At 32.7% G+C, this 25,584-nt stretch overlaps 2 protein-coding genes across 9 annotated transcripts in view; one reads left to right on the top strand and one right to left on the bottom strand.

Moving 5' to 3' along the window:
- The window catches only part of Bap170 (Brahma associated protein 170kD), a 49,624-nt gene extending 47,533 nt beyond the window's left edge, over positions 1–2,091 (top strand). For all 7 annotated transcript variants that reach the window (XM_088225245.1, XM_088225248.1, XM_088225252.1 and 4 more), the window contains one exon: positions 558–2,091. In XM_088225245.1, coding sequence (XP_088081371.1) covers positions 558–681 — 124 coding nt within the window. In that variant the 3' untranslated portion in view covers positions 682–2,091. The remainder of the gene's footprint in view (positions 1–557) is intronic.
- Positions 2,092–3,833: 1,742 nt separating this feature from the next.
- On the bottom strand, positions 3,834–25,211 carry l(1)G0020 (RNA cytidine acetyltransferase l(1)G0020). 2 transcript variants are annotated; one of them, XM_088225253.1, is made up of 17 exons: positions 25,036–25,211; positions 24,766–24,860; positions 23,055–23,214; positions 22,097–22,233; positions 20,849–21,011; positions 20,187–20,329; positions 16,610–16,886; positions 14,858–15,064; positions 14,330–14,563; positions 12,937–13,082; positions 11,511–11,658; positions 9,495–9,784; positions 8,583–8,785; positions 7,149–7,318; positions 6,512–6,757; positions 4,651–4,793; positions 3,834–4,015 (listed from the first exon to the last, which is right to left on the bottom strand). In XM_088225253.1, exons 1-17 carry the CDS (start codon positions 25,141–25,143, stop codon positions 3,901–3,903), a joined length of 2,985 nt encoding a protein of 994 aa, XP_088081379.1. In that variant the 5' UTR covers positions 25,144–25,211; the 3' UTR covers positions 3,834–3,900. The 2 variants fall into 2 exon arrangements, with proteins under 2 accessions (XP_088081379.1, XP_088081380.1); XM_088225254.1 differs by having other exon boundaries at positions 3,907–4,015; positions 4,651–4,797.
- Between the last annotated feature and the right edge of the window lie 373 nt (positions 25,212–25,584).

The following is a 25,584-nucleotide window of genomic DNA, read 5'->3' on the forward strand; positions in this document are numbered from 1 at the left end:
GTTCTGGTGTACTTCATAATCCCACCAATTTCATATTTAGATATTGTAATGATAAATTTATTGCAATAATTGAGTTTGTCTAAATGTTTGTAGACAAAAGACTGGAATTCACCCCCTCGGGAGTCATTAAGATTAACAAATTACAACAGGGATGGAGAATACCTTAAATAAGGGATTTTGGAAGTCTAGGCATTTACAGAGCTTATGAACTGTCATTGGCTGGTTTAAGTGGCCACTTTACACACTGTGTAACATTCACCATTTTGCCTATGTTTGAACATCCATATTTCTTCAATTCTTCCATTTGTGATTTTAGTGAAGTTAAAGAGCTGAAACCTTTATTGTCTTTTGTCTACAAACATTTAGACAAACTCAAATATTGTAATGAAACCAACTGGTCCAAGAAGAAGTTAAGAAATTGGAAAATTGTTATCAGGCGTTGCCTAGTATGTGAAATAATTCAGTCAGATGAATCTCTTCACAACAATAAAGGTGTGATGATGACTGACGTGACTTGTGAAAATACCTAATGGTATAATATCTCTAATCTCTTTCAGGTTGTTACGGGGATACGAGCCCCACCTTGCCGGCATAGCTCTCAGCAGTGTGGAGGCCTCTAGAACAGTAGCACAAGTATTATACGATATGAATTTTATTCAGCCACTCAAAAATATCACTTGACAAGATTTTCTGATAAAACCCATGTTAGAAATGTAGAAATGCTGACACTAATACTCCCGAGGTACAGTTAAAATCACCAGGATCTCCAAAATGATTAATATTTTTGCTACATTAAAAAAAATTCATCATGCCTCTGCCTACAATCCGTTCTGGGTTCTTCTCCGTCTCTCTTTCTAGTTCCTGCTGCTCCGTTCCTAGCCGCACATTCCTACCACCTCGGTGTAGGTCTCCCGACACTAGGTCGTCCCATTAGTTAGTCATAAAAGAGTCTCCTTACCTTTATGTGATGTGTAATAGAAGGTTTTCAGTAAAATTTGTATAGCTTGTGGTTACATCTAATAATTTACTAAAAAATAAGATATGATGTAAAATAAAACTCTGGTGGTTGCTGCAATGTCGTTCGATAAATATGCGAGAAGTACTATTGACACACGGCGATAGCCCAGCAAATGGCTATCAGTATTTGAAAGATACGAACATGCTTCATGAGACAGTTTTTATTTTTGTGAAAATTTTGTCCTGTCCACATGTGCGCGCGCGTATTACTCAACATTTTTTTTCAGTCTATATGCCATTTCCTTTCAATTTGACCAACATCATTGAAGAACAACGTAATCTTTGTTTTCTCATATGGTACACAGCTTAGCAATGAAAAATTATATTATTTATTCAATTGAATTCACATTTTTGGTTCTACGTGTATTTTAAAAACTTTTTGTAACAGCCGTTTTGCCTCACAGGGGCATTATCAAATTCTTTTTGACCATTCCATAAACTATTGTGATGTTTTCCATCCTGTGTCCTCTCTTGAGCCAATTTCTCACTAGCATGGAGACCATGTCCTAAGATGCAATATGTGGTGACTGATAATAACTTCATAAGAGAGAATACTTCTGGTTTTGGCTGCATTGCGTCAATGTAACTCACAGCAACATAAGTAATGGAAATAATAATAATAATTTAAGAATTAAAGAAGTCTTATTGAAAAGTTCTATGATAAAACACAAAGTTTGAACCGTCACAAAACAAACAAAATTTTGATTTTATTTTACACATCACACTTAAAAACAACCTTTTTCAACGGTGACGTCATTTACCGTTTCAATTTAATATTACGTAGTTGGCTTAATTAGTTACGCATAATATAACTTTTATTATATGGTTAGTCTGATTTAAAATTTGTGTGAAACAGAAAACTTAACGATAAAAATTATTATTTTACACGTGTTGTCAAATTATAATTTAGTTCATTAGAAATCAACCGCACATGTATGTACATAAGAATGTTTTGTTTAAGATTTATTAACCTTGTTATTTTAAGTAGCGAATATATTTTTAATCTTATTATTTGGTAAAACATGTTTTTATAATACTTTTAAATTAAAAATAAAAGTCTCACTGTGATTTTGATAACATTTTCTCTCAATTTCCCTATTTATTACCTTTTTTTAAAGAATGTATATAAACAAAATAAAATATATGTTTATGTGCCGACAAAAAAAACTAATTGTATTATTTTTAGTAATTATATCTAGTAAATAACTGAAAAATATATTTTGTATTATTTTATCTTTGTAAAATAAAATATGTAATTACTGTATTTAAATAATACTTTTTGAGTATTCACACCATTATTATCTAAAAAAAGGTCTAAATTCCTCAAGTATTTAACAAAGTTTGCATAAAAACAGGTAAGACACTTCTGAAATAATTGATTTTGCTGTTGGTCAATTTGAATTAAATTGAAATAACTTTATTTAAGGCCCAAGACACAAACTAGACGGCTGCCGATGCTAGATATTGTATTGTATAGTGATATATGATACACACATGAAATACACAGTCCCACATCCTACATTATATTTTTCAAGATTTTACAGTTTGAACTGACAGGCGTCCAGCTCAAAGAATTTCTCCGAACTGACAAATAAATAAATATGTTATTAAAATTACACCGCTGGCCATGCGTCAAGACTCCAATATAAATTTGTATGGAGGCAGGGAGCTCCAGCGTTCCGGAATATTCCCAAAGTTTAATTGAATTCCAGTGAAAATTAATTACTTTGAAGTGGTTTTAATGCATTTAGAGCAGTGTTCCCAGCTTTATGCTATGCCCCGCCGTAGTCTTTTCTAAAGTCAGATGTCCCGACGGCATATTTTTTAAGTAAACAGCAGGTAAAATTTCAAATCATATTGTAATATGTTTGTAAATATATGAACCCCTAATGAAATTAAATAAAACCTATTCTAATACATATGTTATAACTGAAACGATTACAAATCACAAATTGAAAATGTAATTAAGTAGAATAAAATAAAAATAAAACATTAATAAAACACGAGTGACAATTGAAATTGAGTACAAACACACATATCCTGACGCCTAATTCATGATTAAATTCAGTTACGCTTGCTACAAAGAAATTTGATGTCCTGATCTTACTTAGTTAATTTCAGTCTTAGGTCCCCTCCCCTCTATACCTCTATTAGTTATATCCAATCGATTTAGTTTTTTAATGAGTAAATCACTTATGGGCGCTAAAACCACATTCCACCAAATAAGATGAGGGAAAGGGTAATAATAATTTTCTGGCATGCAAAGTAATATTAGGGTATTTTGTGTCAGTTTCTTCACAAATCTATGTCATTATTCCTACATCCTGCACAGTTTCTGTGTTTTCAGATAATTATTGAAATTGTAACGGGTTTCATTCTATTTTAAATACAATTTGGCGTAGATTTAAATTTTGTAAATCTCAGGCATTTTTTTGTATGACCGATGAGTATTCCCCTTTATATGTGGAATGCCGGCGTGTCTCATCTCTGAAGCGTGGTGCCCCACCTCTGGGGCGTTATGCCTCACCTGGGAAACACTGATTTAGAGCATTAACTTATTTTATCTGGGATTATGGTTTTTTTAAAAATAAAATGTTTATAACAGGCGCATGGAGCATAAGAAGGCATTTTTGCATGTTTTTAAGATATCAAGATATTAACCTAACTATCTGTAGAATTAACAGTTCAATCATAAGTAGTATTGCTTCTGTTAGAATGATGCAAATAAATGTTTCTAATATCAGACCCCTAATATAAAAAAAATATTAAAACATTTCAACAAAAAGGGTTTATGATATTAGTTTTAAAAACAAAAAGATCATAAAGCCAAAGTCATTTGTGTAATAAATTTATTTATTATACAGCTTAATCTATTAATTTAGTTTAACCTTTTCTTTTATGCATTTTGTGTGGCTTTCCGTGATGGGATTTTTTGTTTTTCTTGGTGGGTACTGCGTCTGATAAATCTTTATTTTCCGCTCCAAGCCTTTTGACACCACTGTTGAATGAATTGAAGGTTAAACAATGTAATTTTACATATTAATCATCAAACATACTTCAGTTTCAAACATTGTAGCGAAAATTGCAACAATATTAAAAAATCACAGCATATAAATAAGTAGAGATGCAGGTTTGTATGAAATATTTAAAGAAATTTTGGATTTCCCAGTGAGGAATAAATTATAAACAAATGTCATTATGTTAATGACTGTAAGATACCTAATAAAATGAATAGAGCATGATGATAAAACTCAGGATTTTTATAAAATGCATTTTTGAATAAACTTAACTACAATGTTTGGAATACTATTGACATGTTAAAATTTTTTAAGAAAATTTGATACGAAATCTCAATTAAAAGTTTTGACAGGATTGATTCGAGACAGAACCGGAATTACGAATCAATATATATTTTATCAATATATAAAAAAAAGTAAACTTCCTTTTTTCTTTTCTCAATATGTCAAAAAGAAAGTTTTTTTTTCTCAATTGGTCTGGTTTTTGTGGTGTATTTTTCATGACTTCCTTTCGCATCCTCTCTTTCCCACCCGCTGACAAGCCTCTAAAATAGAGCCTTAGCGGGTTACTCCTGTTAAAAAACATATTCTAATTCTGTCTCTACGGGTATGTTACCTTTTAACGGAGATGAGGTTATTGGCCGAGGATTTAGGCCCTAGAGCTTGCTGCCAGTCCACCTCCGTCCCCTTGATCTTGTACTGTTGCAGTTCCTGGCCGACCAGTGCGGCTACTTCCTGCCGCTGCTTCCTCTGCAGCTCCTGGCTCCCAACAGAACATTTTCGCTTTATTTACTGCACACAATCTCAAAATGCATTAACATTATTGTTGATATGTAGATTAAAGTAATCTACTGTTATTTTTCGGTGCATTTTTATTATAAAAGTATAACACATATTCTTTACTTTTAACAATTTTTTTGACTGTTCTCACTCGTAATTGACAGAGTGTGGTATATTACGTGAGTAGTCTTTACAGTCAAATTTGTTTATTTGTTGGTGTTCTGGCCTATCACGTTCCTAACATAAAAGCAAACTGGATTTTATTATTTCTGCCCTAAGTTGAAAATATGTACTTCCCCGATGTTTCTATCTCTTAAAACTTGTAAAAAAAATAGTATTTCAGCAAAAAATGTTGTAAATTATTTTACCAGTCTGAAGGTGCCTAATCAGGAGAAAGTGCTCATGGGTAACTAAATAAAATGTCTTTATTTTTAACCACTGAAAACAAAGTTTTTTTAAAAATATTTATTATATACGCCTCCACTCGTTTGCGAGTGTTTTTTTAATCTTAATTAATTTAGTTAGGTTAGTTAGTGCTTCAAATATAAATTTTACGAGAAATGTATATAAAAATTATAATTTGTGGAGTTTTATAAAGAAATATTTACAAAAAAAACATAAATATTTCTAAAAATATTCAGTTTTTAATACATTCATCAAAATAAGGTATGTAGATTTTCACGGTTACTGTTATTAAACAGAATGATGCTGATTGTACTCCCTGTGATGCGGTATAAACTACTACATAGTACATAAACACATATTTTTTACTCCACACCATGAAGATGGCTCCTGCAACAGTAGTCGAAATGTTGGAATGAATCCAATCTACAACATACTGGAATCATTTTATTTACACCACAATATCTACAGTAAAACCCCTAAATTACATTTTTTAAGGGACACAAACAAAAAGTGTAAATCGAGGGTAGTGAAAAAAATTCATTCAGCAATTTTTTTTTTATTAAAAAAATTATGCAGCAATGTTTGAACCATTTTTTGATTGCTACTTTTTTAATATCATGTTCATAAATAATAATTGTCTGAACACAATAAACCATCTTCAAAATTACAACTAAAACACAAAAATGGCGGCAATAATTTTGATTATCGATTTAACTAACCAAAAAGTTGGTATAGTGATAGAGACTAACTTCAGACTTTTGTGCTGTCAGTTTTCAGTGGGGATTGCAATTTTTTTCGACCACTAAGTTGGTATAATAATTGGAAACTAACTTCAGACTCTTGAGTTGTCAAAAACACGTTTTCGTGTTTTGGCAGCAATAGATTTTTGCAAAACACATTAAACTCTCTTTAAAATTACTAATTTCTATAAAAAGTTGTCATAATATAGAAACTAACTTGAGATTCTCGAGCTGTCAGTTTTCAGTGTGGATTGTAAATTTCTCCGACGTCAATTGAGGGAAAAAAACGTAAAACTGGGTTTTTAATGTACTAAAAAATTAAAAATTCAATGGGACTACAAAAATTATACGCAGATCGCTGGAAACCGGATATTGCGTGGACGTAATTTCGGGGTTTCACTATATATGCAAATTGAGTTAGTCCAGGGCTGGGAGGAATGGAGGCACATCATACACCTAGTGCCGGACATTCTTAGAGACCACGATGCTCAGCATTGTGAAACACGGTGAAGAAGAAAAATGGCAAATGTGAATAAATGAATATATACACACCTTTGCAGCCTTGTTGAGTTCATCGTCAAGAGATTGTGCCACAGGAGTGTCATTGGCGAAATTATCTGAGATGCTGTTGAATCCTATCTTTTTGGCCGCGTCCGTTTCCAGAACCGAATTAATTGCAGAATACAGTTTCTTTGTAGAATCATAGAACTTGGCCAGAAGTTGGGAGACGGGAAGACCGAGCTCCGCTGATAGGGAGTCCATACCTCTGTGCTGTAACCCATACCCAAGAAGAATGACCTGAAATTGAATTAAAACATAATTTGACACATAAATCTAACAAATTTATTTGATTCTGATGGATTTTTTTTTGTAAAAGTAATTTAAAATAGCACTGTATAAACAAATTTCATACATTTTTTGCCTGTGTTATAGTTGTTTTAATTATTGCTATTTTTATTGTAGCCTTTTGCAAGATGGGATATGCAGATTTATAATTTATTTTAATAGACACTGTCAAAATTATAAAATAGGATAATATTCATTACTAAATTCTACCTTTATACAGAAGCTTGTTTAGCTTCGAAACCAGAATTGAAAATGAATGAATTTAAATTTGGACAAAACTGGACTAATTTTTTTTTTATTTTAGTTTAGTTTTCAAATTAATAATAATTTTCCAAAGTCCTACCTGTTGCAGCGCGTCTAATTTGGAGGCCATTTTAGAGTGGAAGAATACGGTAGCCAGGTCAATGGTCAAGTCACTAATGAGATGATAATCGGCCATCTGCCGTGTGTACAGTTCCACTCTCCTCACGTCGTGTCTAGTAAAGTGGTGTTCTACTATGCTGGTATCTAGTTCTGTAACAATAACAAAGTATGTATTAGAACCTATATTTTCTAGAGCGAAGGCAGTGAAAGAACGGCTAAAAAGATCGAAACAGAATGCAGAAAATGAGCAAGACTGAGGAAGACATGGTATGACCAAATCCAACAAACACTTGAAGATAGACATGTCTAAAGTTGGAATAATAATATTACATGAATGTAGAAAAAGTTGTGATGTTTCACCCTTTCTGTCTGTTTGTAAATTAATATTATTTTATTAGAACACATATTGTCTCTTAAGTAACAACACCATGCAAGTAGTTTTCGTTATTTTTTACAGGACAGCCATGAAAACTGCTTATTTATAGAATTTAAGAGGAATTAGACAGAGTTTTTAATAGGCGACAGTTTAACTTTTCATTTTAATACATTTTAGGGCACAATTTAGTTGAGTTTTCAACCATTCCCTTAATGTCCCAAAAACATCCGCGAAAAAAAATAAGAGATTTTAAATCGGAAAAATGGCATATTCATGGGCAATTGCTTCAATCATTTATAGTTAAAGTTAAAAGCGATAGTATTTTTAATCTAATTGTTAAAAACATGAAAAAAAAAAACATTGGCTGACGTTCGCAGGATGAACAAAAAGACTGCCCCTAACTAAAGCAACTGCACAAAACTGGCATACTGTGGAAGTGGTACAGGTTACTTTGCTATTAGCCTGCGTGATGCGTGAATTTGACTCTCTTGCTCGCGAATATACCTATAGCATTGAGAGTGAGACGTAGTGTTTGAGACAATCATAATATATTTGGTACTCTTATTTATGACATATTTTGAATGTATAATATTAGTGACTCGTCTCCGATTTGTTACAAAATGCTTTTTCTGTGCCCAATAATGATTTATTATTTAATAATAAATTATTTCAATCAATATGTTAATTTGTAATGGAGAAATGCGGAAGATATTAACGCAGTATTAATTCTATTTATAGAGATATTAAACTTATTAGATGCAATGTGTACTAGCTACATATCGCCGGCAAGAGAGAGTTAATAAAAAAAACAGTTTTTTCATCGTTCTATAAAAATAACAAAAATGACTTACACAGTGTTGTTATTTGAAAAATGATATACATAATGACATTTATTTATTCATTTGTTGTGATCAGTAAAATAAAGTCAAAGTAGGTGCCTATTTACATTTCACATCGATCCAAGAACTAATGCTCATTTTAAATATTTAACTTTTGGAAATAAAAATTTGCAATGATCAAAGTCAAATGATGTCTCACCTAGTTTTTTTATTTCTATGTGTGGATTAGTGATGGTGGCAAGCGCTAGGGAGGCCGTGAACTTCTTGAAGGCCTTGGGAAGCAGTTTGGTGAACCTCCTTCTGAAGTCCGTGAAGTACTCGGGAAGCCACTCCGCACTGTTCCCCCCGAGGGTCCTCAGCATGATGCACGAGTGCTCGCCAGTCAGATCGTTACACTTCTGGCTGGAAGTATACAAAGAAAAATATTAAGGTGCTTGGGCAAAAATCACAGTATAAAGAAAAAATATACAAATTTTAAAGTATTTTCAGGGGTGTCTAGTAAGCAAAATAGTTAGATGAATATCTATTGTTCCATTCCAGTTCAATTGCTTCATAAAAATTGAGAGATATCCCAAGTTAATTTTATTATTTTTCTGTGTTATAAAACTATCATTTATGGGTAGAAGAAAGAGTGTTTTATATTAATTCCCAATTTACAAGTACGTTTTTCTCTATTTTATAGTAAATTGTGCGTCTGCGTTTATTAATTAAAGTTTTTTGACAGTTTTGAAAAATTGCTTTCCCTCTTGTTTCGAGGTTTATCACATGGTAGAAAATTATTAATTTTACTTAGTTCTGTTAGTTTATTTTCTGCGATAATTTATATGGTACAACCCTGAAATTTTGTGAAAATTTTAATAATTGGGTTTTTCTGTTGCATTGACATCATAAATGGACACATTGTGTATTTATTTGGTTTTTATGATTCTTGTTACGTATATGTTTTTAGAATAATTATTTTAGGTGTTGTCTTTTCTAAAAATTGCCTAAAATTTCACCGCCTACTGAGTACTGCCATAGCATTACCTAGTGGCACTCAAGAGGTTGATTCTTTTTACCAAGCCAATATATGTTTTAACATATGAAATACTTAATAAAAATAATAAATTACCCGACGTAGACTGGAACAAACTTCTGCGACTTCCAAAACTTTAGGAGTTGTTCTGTGAGGCCGAACGAGGTCCCGATATAGTGCAACGATTCGGCCGGCCTCTCTGTCAGCCTCTTGAGTAGCGTGGGCGGCTTCTTACGCGGCTTGATGCTCTCCGTCTGCAGGCCATCCGCTGGCTCCTCATGCTCCTGGTCGCTCTCGTCCACGTACACGTCATTCTCACTCAGGCAGGAGATCTCTCCCGAGTAGTACTGGGCGAGTTGTTGTAGTGCGCGCTTTCCGTACCCCATCTGAAAATTGAAAATAATAAAGGAAAGTCAAAAATATTTGTAGACAAGGGCTGGATTCCACCGCCTACGGAGTTATCAAGAATGACATACATTACCAGAAGAATACGAGCTAACCCTACGACTAGATTCAGAGTTAGTCATTTTTAAATCATTAATTAAAAGATAATAATCGCCGCTGTTCAGGCAAAAGTCACTAACCCTGAAATTGACAGTTTTGAGATAAATTACAATTCGAAGCGTAAAATTATGTTTAGTTTAGTAGTTAAGTATATTCTTTATATAGGATTCATTGAATCACTTATAAACATTAATAAATTACAACTATATAATACAATTCAAAATTATTTTATTTTTTTTATTAAAAGAAATATTTACGTTCTTATGATTTACCCAAATATTTCATTTCGAGGGCCATTCTCAACGAGTTGTAAATAACTCACTATTAGAAAATGGGAATCAAGTTGGGGGATCTGTGAGTCCGAGACACTAGCCTCAGGACCATAACCCGATTAGTAAATTAAACTCAACAAATGAACAAATTCGAATCAACAATACAATTAAAATCAAACTAAAATCAATAAGCATGAATCTAATGCCAAGCTGTCTTGTCCTGTAAATATTCTTCGACTTTATAGTAGCTCTTTTCCAAACAGCCTGTGCTTGAAAAAATCTTCAAAAAAAATTGTTCTTAAATCCGAATTATTTGTTTTTACTATGTCACTTTATATTACTGTACATTAAAACATTAAAAAAAATATATTAATAAATATTTTTAAATAAAAATGAGTTTTTAACCACATTATAAAAATTATTTCTAATATTTCCTTTCTTTTATTAACTCTCATAGCTTACATTGTCCAGATTGTAAACAAGCAAAAGTCCAGATATTTTTTAATGTATCGGAAGGAAAAAGTTACCGAAGGAATTTATAAAATGTACATGAATAAATTATTTTGTGTACATAAAAAATCACTATGCTTTAGCGCCTTTCAGGTATTATATTACAAAAATGGCGCTATATAAGTTATCCATAATAATAATAATAAAAACCTCCAAAACACTAAAATCTGATTTTTGAGTTTTGTTTTTGTGAGTTAGGTATTTTATATAATTAGATGCACAAAAACTCATTTTTCATAGGTAGATGCATCACCAATACTTCAAGCGACGCGACATCCACCCGGCTCCAATGTTTATCTCGGACTAAATTTTTAAAGACTAAGTTTGCGTTCGACAGAAAATAATTATTCACTCACATTTGCTCTGTTCAAATTTATATGAAAATCAGCACGGCAAAATCAACAAAAAATTATAAAGTTAACAAATACATATTCATTTTTTTTTGTTGGTTTTAAATTGTTCTTAATATTAGTTTTACTAAGACGTTTAATTGTGCCTACAGCTGAAGCATTTTTTTAGCATTTTCTCCCATATTTAGGTATGATCACCTGTGCTCACGTATTACATATAGAAATAATAGTTTGTTTGTTTATAGTAAACTTTAATTATTTTTCTGAGCGGTACATATTTTAAAAATATTTTAATACTTTTGTATATGCCAGTAGTTACACTCACAGTAAACCTTGTTTGCCTATTTTGCGCACTTAAGATGACAGGTTATAAGATTTGTAAAGGCCTATATTTATTCATTACCTAATAATTCCTCCTCTGTTGAAATATTGGTCTATTACTTCCTCGTCAAAAGATAATATAGCTGTCTGTTTACCTTTTGATAGTTGGGATGTGTTGCGATGCGCACAATTCGCGCTCCGCAGAGCTGAGGGAAGTCACTGTCCCCAAACTGCTCACAAATGTTCCAGGGTATCAGGTCACCGGCTGCCTTCTTACCCCGACCCATCCCTTCTGTAACTGATCTGCAGGCATAAAAAGAGGTCGTTGAATATACTTGCCAAAGCACAAAGACTTATTAAAAATCATACTGTAAAAAAACACTTAGGTATCATATTCTAGTAACTGCCATACATTAAAAAGGAAACAAAGTCTGACTTTTCTTCATACAAACGTATTCCCATATTTTCTGTCTGGATTATGGCACTAAAGCAGTGAATTTTTTACAAACTATAGATATTTACCGTTGGCATGACTCCGTTGATTTGATTTTTTGATAAATTATTTCTTATGGCAGCTAGGACCATCCAAAACTCATAAAAGGGCCCAGTTTTATCTGCCGTCTTCGGACGTACAGTATACAAATATCGCTAGCCCAAAGCAACAGTGAGATAAACCCGGAATTTCCAATTTTGAGATACACATGCAGATATGTTCATAAATGAAATAAACAAATGTTTTCAAATGAAAAAATATTGAAATAGTTAGCCTATGTGAAAATATAGAATTCATAATCTAATACAAATAATTTAATTTAGTCAGACCCTTTGCATACCTCAAAGTCAGATTATCTTAGAATATGTTCTTCAGAGATATCTCACTGTTGCTTTGGGCTAGCGATATGATAAATAGAATTTGAAAAAGAGAAAAGGTACTAAGGAAATTCAATTCTGATACTCTTTCTCAAAAAAAAAAGAAACCTTAATTTAAAAATGTATGAAAAATGATAAAACAAATGCATAAAAATAGTTTTAATAAAAATGAACTGCTTTGCAACGTCGAAGGTTTATATGAATACATGTTTGTTATGTTGTTGTGGCAACTATGGGCGTTCATGATGGCAATCGGCAACATATTTGCTGGTTTAAGGGTTAGCCATGTATTTCGACGTTTAGCGAGTACAAGTTTTAATTTCGGAAATTGTAAAACGGAGTTGCCGTATGGAGTGGAGGGTTGGAGTCTCCAAGTCTCAATGATCAACGAAATTGACTCCTTCGAACTATGGATGTGCAGAAGAATGCTGCGAACCTCATGGACTGTCAAAAGAAGAAAAGTCTCATAATTTGGTCACATATTTCACAATGAGAAATATGCATTTCTCCAATTTATTGTAGAAGGAAAAATAGATCAGGCGGAGTATGGGACGAAAAAGAGTATCATGGCTCGCAAATTTTAGACAGTGGTTTGGTGTGCCGGATGCAGCAGAGCTGATTGGACTGGCCCAGGATTGTGATTAGTTCAGAATGATGGTCGCCAACCTCATGCAGGAGCGGCAAAGGAAGAATAAACTCTGAATAAATTACCTGTTGGAGAGCCTTCCTTCCATACAGAGCTGTATGACGCAGAGTACCTCGGGAAGGCAGGTGGATTTGGGAGAAGTGGGAGCTAGGAGACAGAACAGGTTGTGTGAGGAAGCATCGGCTAGCATCTGGAGATCATTAGGGCTATTCTGAAAGTAAAAATTGTATTTTTAATCCTTCTCCTGCAAATGTTATTTCATCTTCATCATGCACCCTCTCATACACTGGCACCTGATGGGGGAGGGTAGAGACCATCTTTTACATGAAGGTAAGGTTAGACCGATTACTCACGAGAGGAAAATATTGCAGTGGAAAAGCACCTTCAAAAACAATATTTAATATACAAGTCAAATGTCTCCGGATGGATAAGAATACAGTTCTTTAGTAAAATAGAACCAGAATCCTGAAAAAGAGAACCGAGTTGAGATAAATCTACCTCATCATCTAGTGGTCATAGTCATCGAGTTTAAAGCACTTGTCCAGGGTTCTAGTTCTATATATTTCACATACATAACACATTTTTATTCAATTTGCCGATGCACAGGACAAATTGTAAACATAATGATTTTGTGCGGTGTTTGTCATTGTCATATGTATGTACCGTTCTCTCCGGCCATGCAGATATTTTTCGTCTCTTCTATGCTAAATATAGAAGATTCCGTATGGGCGTTGCTGGTATGCCTGTCGTATGTCAGTAAATATGAAATATTTAAGTTTGTAAGTAAAGATTCTTGAAGGAAGTTCAAGTAAGTGTAATTTCTATAAAGAAATAAAAGACGAGTGATACTTTAATCCACAAATTTAGAATAATTAATTACTTTCATGTAACCTCTGTTTTGTATAAATACATTGAATTTCTTAATGAAGATACCAGTCTCGAAGGTGTCGCGAAAGCGATGAAACCGGTCACTGGATATTCCAAATTTGTGGATTAAAGTATCACTCGTATTTTATTTCTACAATAAATCAGTAAATATGTTCGTTATTATGTTTTGTTCTTACAATATTTTTTTAAAATTAGTTTTATTATTTAAAAAAATATATATACTGTACATAAATAAAATGTCAAAATTGAATTTTTGATCAAAAAACGTACAAGAATATAGTGGAAAACAATCCCCAAAGGACATCAGAACATCACTAAGTTTGTATTTGCTTGAAAAATGTATCACAATACAATGCAAAATAGCCTTTAAGAAAATCAGACACGTAAAACTGAGGAACGCAAAAATGAGGTTTTACTATTTATTAATTTCTAAATTTATTTTATTACTGGGTATATATCATAATGTAATTAAGTTATAACGATGCACTGTGGAAAATGTATATTGACTGTATGTACTGTATATACCCCAGACTGGGGAGAATGCGGATATGGTGATAATTTATTTATCACCTTATAATGACTGGAGACGTATATCGCCACCAGGCGGTGTAGGAAAGCCTCGGCCGCCTTGTGGTAGCAGAACAGGGCGTCCCTGTCCACATAGAACAGGTCACAGGAGGAGGGGGGAGGGCAGCCGGCCCCCGGGGACGGCGGGAGGGCAGCGTCCAGGCACAGCAGGCTGGTCAGCCAGGCTTCCACTGGGTCTCCGGTGCGATACCGGATGGGCTCCTCTAGGGTGAGTTGCTAGAAAACAAAGGTAATAATACATTAACTCATGTTTTATACAATTTTGAAATATTTTGGTGATATAATTTTTTTTTGTAACATAAAGTAGTCTGGCAATTATTTTTATTGCTATAATTTATTGTTATAATTTATTATTATTTTTATTTATTCTTTGATATAAAGATAATGTTCCCTCACTAAGGTGTCCTGTGCCGAGGGAAACATTCTACATTGTTTTGAAACATGCCACATACATATTTAACATAGTAAAATCTTGAAAAACATTATAAATGAAGACACTTTTTTGCATACCGAGTTTCCCTTTTGCTCTATCTGCGCGAACAGCTTGAGGGAGAGGGAGCGCCCCGTGCCCTCGTAGCCCGCCACTGTGGAGGACAGGAGCGCCAGGGGGGCCCGGCGGAGCACCTCAGCCACCAGGGGGAGGGGTACGGCGCCTGCCTCGTCCACCAGTGCCAGGTCCGCAGCACCCAGCAGCGAGTGGTCATCGGGGGCGATGTACTAGAATAATCGCATAAATTTGGACATGTTAAAATGCATCTTACGCATGTTATATTTTCGGATACTTTCGCACATTGGTTAACGCAGTGGTTATCAATTTTTTTGGATATGAAACGGCTGAACCCTATCTCGACAATAGAAATATAAATTGTCACGATGTATTATTATTTTTAAGACCCATGACACCATATTGTTTGCATGTTGTAATGTTCGATTTGAAAAGAAAGACTATATTTTTAATTAAAAATCTTAACTGCATGTGAAAAATGAAACTTTTTCATAGTTTTACTTATAATAGCACTAAAATTAGGTTTAATGTCTGACAATTGAATACGGAGCGGCATCCAGTCTAGTTCCGAACTTGTTTTTAGTGTAGGCATAAGCTGAAAAGCCAGTCTTACATTGGTAAGTCAATCATAAACTGCTGCTATCAAATTAGCTATCATTTCCCCTTTCTTTTCTTTTTTATAATTAACATATTAGTGAAACAATTCTGATTATATTTTGTGTCAATTACTATAATACTTTATGTACTTCTTAACCAAATATTGTAAGAGCCCTCTGGGCGTTTATTTAATAAATAAATAAGTCTTAATCTGATTAAATTCTCATCCGACACAGTTAATATTGATGGTTTAATCTGATTTGTGAATGGATTCTGTACCCAGTCAACGGGCATAGCGATGTAAAACGCAGTGACAACTGCTACATTGGGGCAGCATTTTCTATTCTTGACACTATTTTTCTCCGGTTAGCTGCAGGTCCATCACTGCATACGTCAATACATTTGTTCCAATCAATATGGCGTTTATTCATGTAGCTATCAATGACTAAAAATTAATTTCACAAAACCACCGAAACTTATCAAGAACCTATTATTGTATCTTCCGTGTTAAGACATATAAAATATATTGGTTATCTCTTTCTCACACATAAGAAGTGTGTATAATGCTACCCCTTTTGGACCGTTGTAAGTCAAATAGATTTATTTTAAAGAATAATAGCCCTTATGAAGAAGTGTTGAAAGACTAAATTGCATTAAGGAAAACTGCAAGATTTTACAGTAATCGCAAGTGTAATTTTTCAAACAAGATTCTAAGATTTTGGGTTTTAAGACGTATTTAAATTCATGTTTTTTCTTCAGCAGAGTAATCTCGTGTAATTCAGTGGTAATATTTTCGCCCGATAGAGGCGCAACTAGCTCGCTGTATGGAATAAAAGAACATGATGTAAATTTACTAACCTAAGAAATGCAATGTATTTTATTTGTGATGTATTTTTTCCTAATAATAATGCAACATAAAACATTATTTTCGAGGTCAAAAAAATATGGTAAGCTGCAAATAATCGATTATAAGGAGAATTCGCCCTATCTGCATACCCACATATCCTAACAAGCTCAACCTAGAATTGTTTCCCCTATTTAACAGACCTAAGGGTTAGAGCCCAACTTATTAGTTACTTAATAAACTAGTATCAGAACTACGTTTTTATTTCAAGATTTTTCGATAACCACACAAGTATAATATATGACAAATATCAAACCTGTATAGTCTGTCTCGAGTTTCTGGAGACGTTGATTTTTACAATGGCCTTCTTAAACTCCGGGTTAGTCGAGCGAACTATGTTATAGTCGGTATGCTCTTGGTACAGCAGGACATCGAGCCCCTTCAACACGAACTCGAACATGGTGATGAGATTGTCGGGGTGCGGCGAAGTGACGTAGATGTTCACATAGCCGAGTGCGATGGCGGCGGAGACTGCCAGACCGAGGCAGGCAGACTTTCCTCTACCGCGGGAGGCTGTGAGGCAGTGGGGAGGTCTGAAACAATACAAAAATATGTCAATCCTTATCTATTTATTTAACACTCACTATAAGCTAGCTCTGCAACAAATTCTTGCAAAAAGGAAAGAAAAGAATACCGATTTACAAAAAAAAACAAAGAAAATTTATTTACTGAGTTGTGGTTCCGTGGCTAGTGTTGCGGACTCACGGGTCAAAGGTTTGAGGTTCGAGCCTCACTCTATTAGTGATTTACAGAAACAAAATTTTCAGCGGAAACAAATTTCGACTTCTGTCTTAGTTTTGGCCGAAACTCATTTAAATAAGTTAAAAGAAACTCGTTTTATTAGCCAGAATCAAAACTTCGGTCGGTCACTACACTCTATCACAACTTGGTTCCCATTTTCTAATAGTGAGTTATTTATAACTCATTTTTTATATTTGAAGCACTAACTTTGTGGTTATTCATTATGATAAAATAAATAAAACAACTTTGTTTTTAACCACTAATTTTTATTTTTCACTGACCGGTTTCAAAGCAAACAAGCTTATTCGCAAATCATCTGATAGAAAATAATCATAACTTCAATAAAGACACTGGATTAAAAGTACTTCATGTTGAAAATAAAATATTAAAATTAGACAACTTAGAAATCTTAGAAATTAAAAAAGCGATTCATAATAAGAAAATAATAATTAATAACCAAAAAAACAATATTTCTTTTAGTCCTCTCCTGGCTTACTTCAAGAATAAAGATATCAAATTACCACCCGTATAAGAAAAAACCACGTGTAGTATTTAGTGAACATGATAGAAATAAAATAAAAAGGAATCAATTCATTATTTACGTAAACCTTGACAAAGAAGCTTGTTTGCTTTGAAACCGGTCGGTGAAAAATAAGAATTAGTGGTTAAAAACAAAGTTGTTTTATTTATTTTATATTTATAACTCGTTGAAAATGGCCACCAAAATCGAAATATTTGGGTAAATCATAAGAACACAATTATTTCTTTAAAAAAAACCTTTTATAAGTAATTTTTAAAACACAGTCCTTTTTACATCTCATTTCATTGTCAAAAAGATTACCTAACAGGCTGGCTGTTTTTCAAAGATTGAATGACGGTTGAAATTTTTTTCTCAAATATATGGTAGCAATAGCATCATTTTTTGTCAACAATTAAGAAAGTTACTGCTGATGCAGGTAGCTCCAAGACCAGTTGGAGATGACAACGAGAAATCAGTGTTATTTTTCGATGTGTATAACACGTTGAACAAAATCTAGAATTTGGTTAAGTGGGAGAGTAACGGCGATAGCTGAATTATATTTTGGATATTTGTAGCACTAATATTGTGGATCATTTTGTTACTATATATGTAATATTTTTAAGAGATAAATAAAATAACTTTGTTTTATGAACTTATATACACAGTAAAACCCCTGTTTTACGTTTTTCAAGGGAGCAACAAAAAAAAGTGTAGAACTGAGGAAAATTTTAAAGTGAGGAAATGAAAAATGTACCGAAAAAATTAAATTTCATTAAAATATACTTATTGTACAAGACTATATTAAATTTACCGCAGAAAAATTGTAGGAACTGTCATTGTCATTGGAGATTATTCATATTTACCAATGATATAATTAAAAATATTTTGTATTTTTTCAAACAAGACTGCAATGTGTTATTTTTTATTGAATTTAAAAAAATACATGCATAAATAATTTTATCTAGGTACTTAACCTTAAAAACACAAAAATAAAAATTTGAATTTGCATGTAACGATTTTTTCCCTAAATATTGTGAAATTTTTATTTATATAGTATCACTTTTTTTAGTATGGCAACACAAGATTTCAACTGTCATTAACATCGCGGCAATTTCACAGTTTTATGATAACTGTTTAAACTATCTCCTTTTCACATCATGTTTATAGCATCAACTAATATATCAATTGACAATTTTTTAAACTTTCTGCATCATAATTTATTGATGTAAAGACTTTATTCTTCCTAAACATGCGTCAACTGCATGTCACTATTCAGTAAAATGTCAAAATTAGACACTTAAACAAAATGGTCAATTACATTACACCTACTTTGAATTTAGTTTGATACAATAATTTACACATTTTTTTATTTACCTCGATTTTATTCTTCATTTACGCGGCGGCGCGCGGCTCCTCTTTTGACAGATCGAATGAGTTATGAAAAAAATTCGACGTGAAACCGGGGTTATGAAAAACGTAAAAAACGTTAATTGGGGGGAAAATTTAATGAGAATGTATGGAAAAAAATGGTACCTAAATATTTCGGTGTAAAATCGGGAAAACGCAAAAACGAAGAACGTAAAAACGAGGTTTTACTGTAATAACTAAATTTAACTGATCTATTCTACTTCATGTCTGAACTGAACTCCACCTTACTTATGATACCTAAGATTGTTACTGCTTTTATAATAATTGTCCATAGTGTTCTCTTCATTTGCAAAATTCAATTTCTCTTACTGTCAGCAATTTGACATCCATGCTAAGCAATCAGTATTTTGGATGTTCTCAGAAGAAATACAACAGTCTTAACCCTTTGTGGTCCATTGGCAGGAGTACCCGCCCGAAACAAAAATACGCTATAAGTCCTATGGCGGGTGTCACCCGCCTGAGCTAACTGTCATGTAAAAAACGCGGCAACTTTCTTATTTCTTCATAAAAAACGATACTTTTACTACCATGTGTTGTAAAACAAATGAAGCTTACCTACAAACAAAGAAAAAATTGCCGATAAAACAGATTTCTACTTGAAATTACGGAACAAAATAAATCGAATTTCTACAACTGTCATACAATGTTTGAAATATGGCGGTAAAAATATGAAGACCTTGTACTCTGGACATGGAAGAACGCTTAGATAGCAAACCACACTTCTTAGCCAAGAGAGAAAAAAGCGGCTCCAAAGACTGTGCAGTGACCGAAATAAAAAAGGAGGAAGAAAACAAATGGTGTGGTTTTGCAAAACCTGTCTACGAAAACCTGGTCTGAATCCAGGACTGTGTTTTGAAAATTTTCATACGGAGACAATTTAATTAATTAAACAACCATAATAGTAGAAAGAAAATGTTTTCGATTTCAAATAAATACGTTGGCAAATGAATATTTTGTGTATTTTTTTGTAAATCTATTTCCTATTGTAATCTTTTTGCAAAAAATAATTCATAGCTAGCTTCAACAAAAAGTGTAAATTAAATATACTTCAAAGGGTTAAGGACAGCGCAGAAGGCGTCTTTGGAAGTTTTAGGTCGGACCACAGTGGGCATTTGTTTTTGGGTGAGTCTTACAGAATCATTACCTTGGCTCTCTGTCAGCGAGGGTGTTGATAAGTGTGGCTAGTGCCGTAGCCTGCTCATATGTCCTACACAGGCTTACCAGGGGCCCGGCAGGGGGAGAGTCAGAGAGAGAGGAGATGAATTCCGATAGTCTGGGGTCCACTCTCTGAAAATATAAATTAGAAACATATATAATTATACCTAGTCAGTCTCAATTTAATATTAAAATTTGCAATTCAAAAATAATATTGATAGATATTTCACCACAGACAGAAAACATTTTTGAAAAGGGAATATGGAAGTTTAGGCATTTGCAGGGCTTATGACTTGTTTTCAGTGACCACTGTATGAAATAAGATTTTTTGTCACTTACAGCATTTTGAATTTCTGCCAATATTTTGAATCATTTTAGATGAATTTCATAGTCCCTGGTCTGGACCTGAAGCATAAGACTGATCATTATAGATTCATGTAATCTAAAATGACCGAGATACGCTGCTATTGATATACCAGTGCAGTGCCCTATGCATCCGGTGCAAAATGGCGAATGACGATGATGATGAGTTCATTACAATTGTTGTTGCTTTGGGATGAGCTTTCAGCTTTAAAAGTACAATATCTCACAACTGGTAAAATGTTAGTTACTAACTTCTTTCAGAAAACCGACGAACGGGAGTTACTTTACCTCTGGTATTTCTTCAACCGGTGTGACTTGAGCGGTCAAGGAGGATATGGGAAGTACAGTCAGCCCATCATCCAGAACCAGGCACCTCTTATTGTCTGCCAGAGACAGCAGAAATCTCTCATTGAATCTGTGGGACACTCTATCGTATGCTTCCGTGCGGAATCTAGAATTATTTCAAATACATGGAATATTTGTTTGTTTGTGAAATATAATATGAAAAACAGTCATTTTTCGGAGTTTGCAACACAACACAATACATTCTTACAAATAATCACTCATTTAACTTTGAAGATGGTACAGTAAACCTTCCTATAACATACACTCGTATAAGGTTTTTTCCTATAATGTTTGAGTCAGTTTTTCCTATAACGGTGGTCTCCCTTATAACGTAGTAGGTCTGTGTCCCTTGACTTTGATAGACACGTTCAGCTGAACTAACATTGATGACTCATCGGCATATCGCCGCTCTGTCCCAGGGATATTTACACGATACAGTAAGTAAAAATATTCTACTTGGAATAAATTATGATCTAGAAAATGTCTAAAAAGGCTAAAAAAAAATGGATAGTGGAGCTAGGTAGAATTAAAATGGATTGTCTCATTCGCCCAAACCAATATTGAATCAACCGCTCCACAAGTGTATGGCTTATGTTAGGTTTTTGTTATTTTTATTGTGCGTTTTGTAATATAAATATAGATGTACATATATACCTAGTTTTTAAAACTGTGAATATTTTGTTAATTATCTCTGTTTATTAAGTTAGTCTTCTTTGTTTATTCTCTAATGTGAAAACATTTCAAAAAAGTATATTGTTAAGTGTCCTCGGCACGGGTAACCCCAGTGAGGACACATTATTTTTATTATTAATTATAGTTTGTAAGAGAAAAATATTAGTAAATAAACAAAATAAAAAAATAAAAATAGATGCACTTTTTTTTATTAAAACTCAAAATGTAAAAGTGTGTTCTATAATTTATTAGCAGTGTGTGCCATTGTTTGACAAATATTTGTATTTGACGAGCGAGCTATTATTATTATTAGTGCTAACAAGCACTAACTAGGTATAAACTTCTTGAAGTGGTCGTAAACTGTGATATAAAATAATGCATGTTTTTGCGAAGAAAAAATCAACTGCCTGATTATGATCCTAGTGCTGCACTATGCCAGTTTTGGGGTGTGGTCAACCTTACTCACTTTCAAGTACGTAAAGTATTCTGTATTTTGTAGGGATGTTAATTAAGACTTACCTGGAATGTACATCCATGGCTATAGAATGGAGTTGCCTTAAAGATGACATTGTCTTTAGCAAGAATATAATTAGACCACCTCCTTCCACTGTTTCTATTGTGCGAGCCATTAAATTGGGTGTTAGAGCTTCGAAATCCTAGAAAGCAATTATTATATGTAGTCCTAGTATAAAACATATTATTTTACTTTTTTTACATTTAAGAACACATTTTAAATATGTAAAGTCAAACTTATGTGGAAGAGTTTCTTAACATTGAAAAACCAAAAATAAATAATTGAAATATTGAAACTTCACTGATCCATTAGAATTAACTCATTTTTTTTATATAACCACTTACCGACTTTTCTATGTACCCGTTTCTTCATCAGGACACCAATTAAACCAACATAATTAAACCAAATAAATTATTTGTAATAAAGGTGAATTTTCGAACATTTGGAAACAAATTAAGATGGCTGAATCTTTGGGGTTTCCATGTGCCATTGTACCAATGAGGTATAGGTATAGTTAAATAGCCTTGTTACAGGAGTATAGTAGATGTAATTGCCTTCCTTGTCATAATTAGACGTGTCTGATGAGAAAATGCTTTATTTACACTGCAACTGTGATAAACCGAACAGATATATCGTTCCATTCGTAAATGCAATTTAAATAGTTAAATAAGTAGATGATTATTCATATTTTTAAGTACACAAATAATAAAACGGACAGTTAGTGTCGTATGGCAACGAGTTACACAGAAATATCTCTTTCTCACACAATAGGGTATTTTCATGTTTTTTTTTTAAATAAGCAAAAAATTACAGTTGTAACAGTATTAATATTTTGTTCATGCGACCTCGGATAAATTTCTAAAAGGTTACAAGCATTAAAAAAAACACACATGTGTTGTATCAATTAAAAATTCAAATAAAATATCTGGTTATGTGACTAAATTAATTTAATGTGTTTGTTACCTGCAAAACACAAACTCCATAAGTTTGACCAAGAATTGCGTGACTCTCGGAATAATACCGGCCATGAATTGTTGTGGCAACACGGAATGAATCAAAAAGAGATTCTTCTGAGATGTCAAGTTTGCCAGCTGCAATTTTTTTGGCCCGCTTCCTGCCATGGCTGAAAATAAATTTACGAAAAATCTTTGAAAAAGTACCTATTTAAACAAAGTGCATTTTCTAGCCACAAAAATTAATAAAAAATCTCGCCACCCTAACTTGTAAAACTCATAAATCCACAAACAGTCAACAATGATATTTTGGTGTTTTCTGTTAGGACTTCAAATAATCTATATCTGTGTAAAACTTGTATATCCGTACAGTGTTGCAATTTTTTTTTAATTATTGAAAAATACTTTGTTACAATGGTACTGAAGAGAAAACTGTTTTTACTCTCTCCTGCAAAAATAAAGTTTGAGATTTAATAGTTTTACAAGTTAAGCTGACGATATTACGTTTTTTTTAGTTAGTAAGCAAATACATATTTTTTTACAGAGATTTTGGAATACAGTAGACTCATGGTAGTCCGATTTCAGCTGATTCACCAAGCAACTTTTCAATTTCTACAAATGATTTCTTTGTAGAAGCTACTAAAATTCATATTTTTGTTTTGTAAACAAGGTTCCGGTACAGTAGTAAGTCAAACTTTTTTCATTCATGTACAGTTAATTATTTTGTACACCTACTGCAATATTCTAAACTGCTTCACAGTACTGTATCTACAATACAGTACTACTAATAATGCAAGTCTTAAAAATGGTAATATAGATGAACTTTTGATGATCTGATATTTTTCAGTAATCTAAAACCTTTACGGTCTCATATCTGTCAGATTATCAAGAGTCTACTGTATTTTAAAGATTTTAAAACAAGATGGATCCTTTTAATAGGTCAAAAATATATTTTAATAATACTTATTTTTTCCAGGCCATATTTATATTAAGGGTCAGATTATTAGAAACATTACTTTGCATCATTCCAACAGAAGCAATATTATTGATCATTATTTAAAATCACGTGAGAAAAAATGCAGGAATTTATGTAAAAAAAAAATGTGCAAAAATGCATTTTCTGTCATGCTCATCCACTCATTTTATTAAAAAATCCTCTAAATGCTTCAAAGTAATTAAATTTTCACTGTAATTCAATCAAACTTTGGGAATATTTCAAAACGAATGGCCTGTCTCCGTAGAAATTTGTTTTGTACTTTGAGCTGGACGAATGTCGGTTTTATTTGTAAAATTTTTGAAAAATATAAGGCGGGATGTGGGCCTGATAGTTAGTATCTTAGGCCTTAACAGAGTGTGGTCTTAAACATTTTTAGATGTAAAATAGTGAAGTTTTAAGGTACATTTGTTTACTTTCACTGTAATGTAATTCGCCCACAAAAACTTACTTAATGTGAGCACTATGATTATTATTTACCGAGATTGGTTTCAAAACATAAAATTTGATCAAGTTTTTAGAATTAATTTGTCAACAGCATAGTCATTGATCATTCTACAAATTTCATCGATTTTTAGAGCATCTTTTTTGACATGTATGTTAACAAATGAAAATGTTATCTATATGTCATACATTGTCATTCCGGCGAGATGTAAAAGAATAATAAATTTTCCAGAGAAGATAATATATTAACTATGGCAGATGAATGTAATTATATTATTCTTACTTGCTTATTGATTCATCTTTGTTTTTGTAACACCACAGAACGTTCGGTCGAGCTTTGACTGTTGATTTTGCAAGCATATCATAAAGAATAGGAACCTACAAAAACAAATGATAAAATTAAAAGTACATACATAAATCACAAATAATTAGGCGATCATACTGTGGAAAAGTGATTTATATAAAGAAATCACAAAATAAACTATTTAAAATCGATAAAACATGTTTTTAAAAAGATATTTGGTTAACAGTTGAATTTTGTTTCGTATCAAACCTGATCTCTAGCTTTATCGCCAACAATTAAGAACATTGTTCTATGTCTGAGCTTAACTCCATTCTCAATCATAACACGGATCCGGTTATCAATTTTCTTTTTCACCATTTTGATTGAATATCAAATTAATATTGAAAACAACGTTGACACTTAGAACTCACTGACAGGAAAACACCGCATGATAAACATAACCTCAAATTGTCACATGGTACTCTAAACACGGGACTAGAATATTTTCCATGAGAAATGACTATCGTGCAACCAATGATAAAGTTAAGTGCCTAAATGGCGAAAGAGAAAAAAAAAATCAAAATATTCATATTGAGATAATTTTATGTACCAATAGAAGTATTTTATTTATCGTTTCTTATTTTGTTTACATCATATATAAAAACTTCTTTGAAGTAATATCTATGCGCTCCACAAAAAGTTTTTGTAAATTTTGTATTGTCTGCACAATTAGTTTTTGTAAGGAAAATGATGAACATAAATTAATAAATAAAAAGAACTAGCAATATTTGAATTTAGTAAAAGTAAAAATGTCAGATA

This window comes from Micrasema longulum, unplaced genomic scaffold (genome assembly GCF_059751315.1).
Source record: "Micrasema longulum isolate JH-2025_06_02 unplaced genomic scaffold, ASM5975131v1 h1tg000340l, whole genome shotgun sequence".
Lineage (NCBI taxonomy): Eukaryota > Metazoa > Arthropoda > Insecta > Trichoptera > Brachycentridae > Micrasema > Micrasema longulum.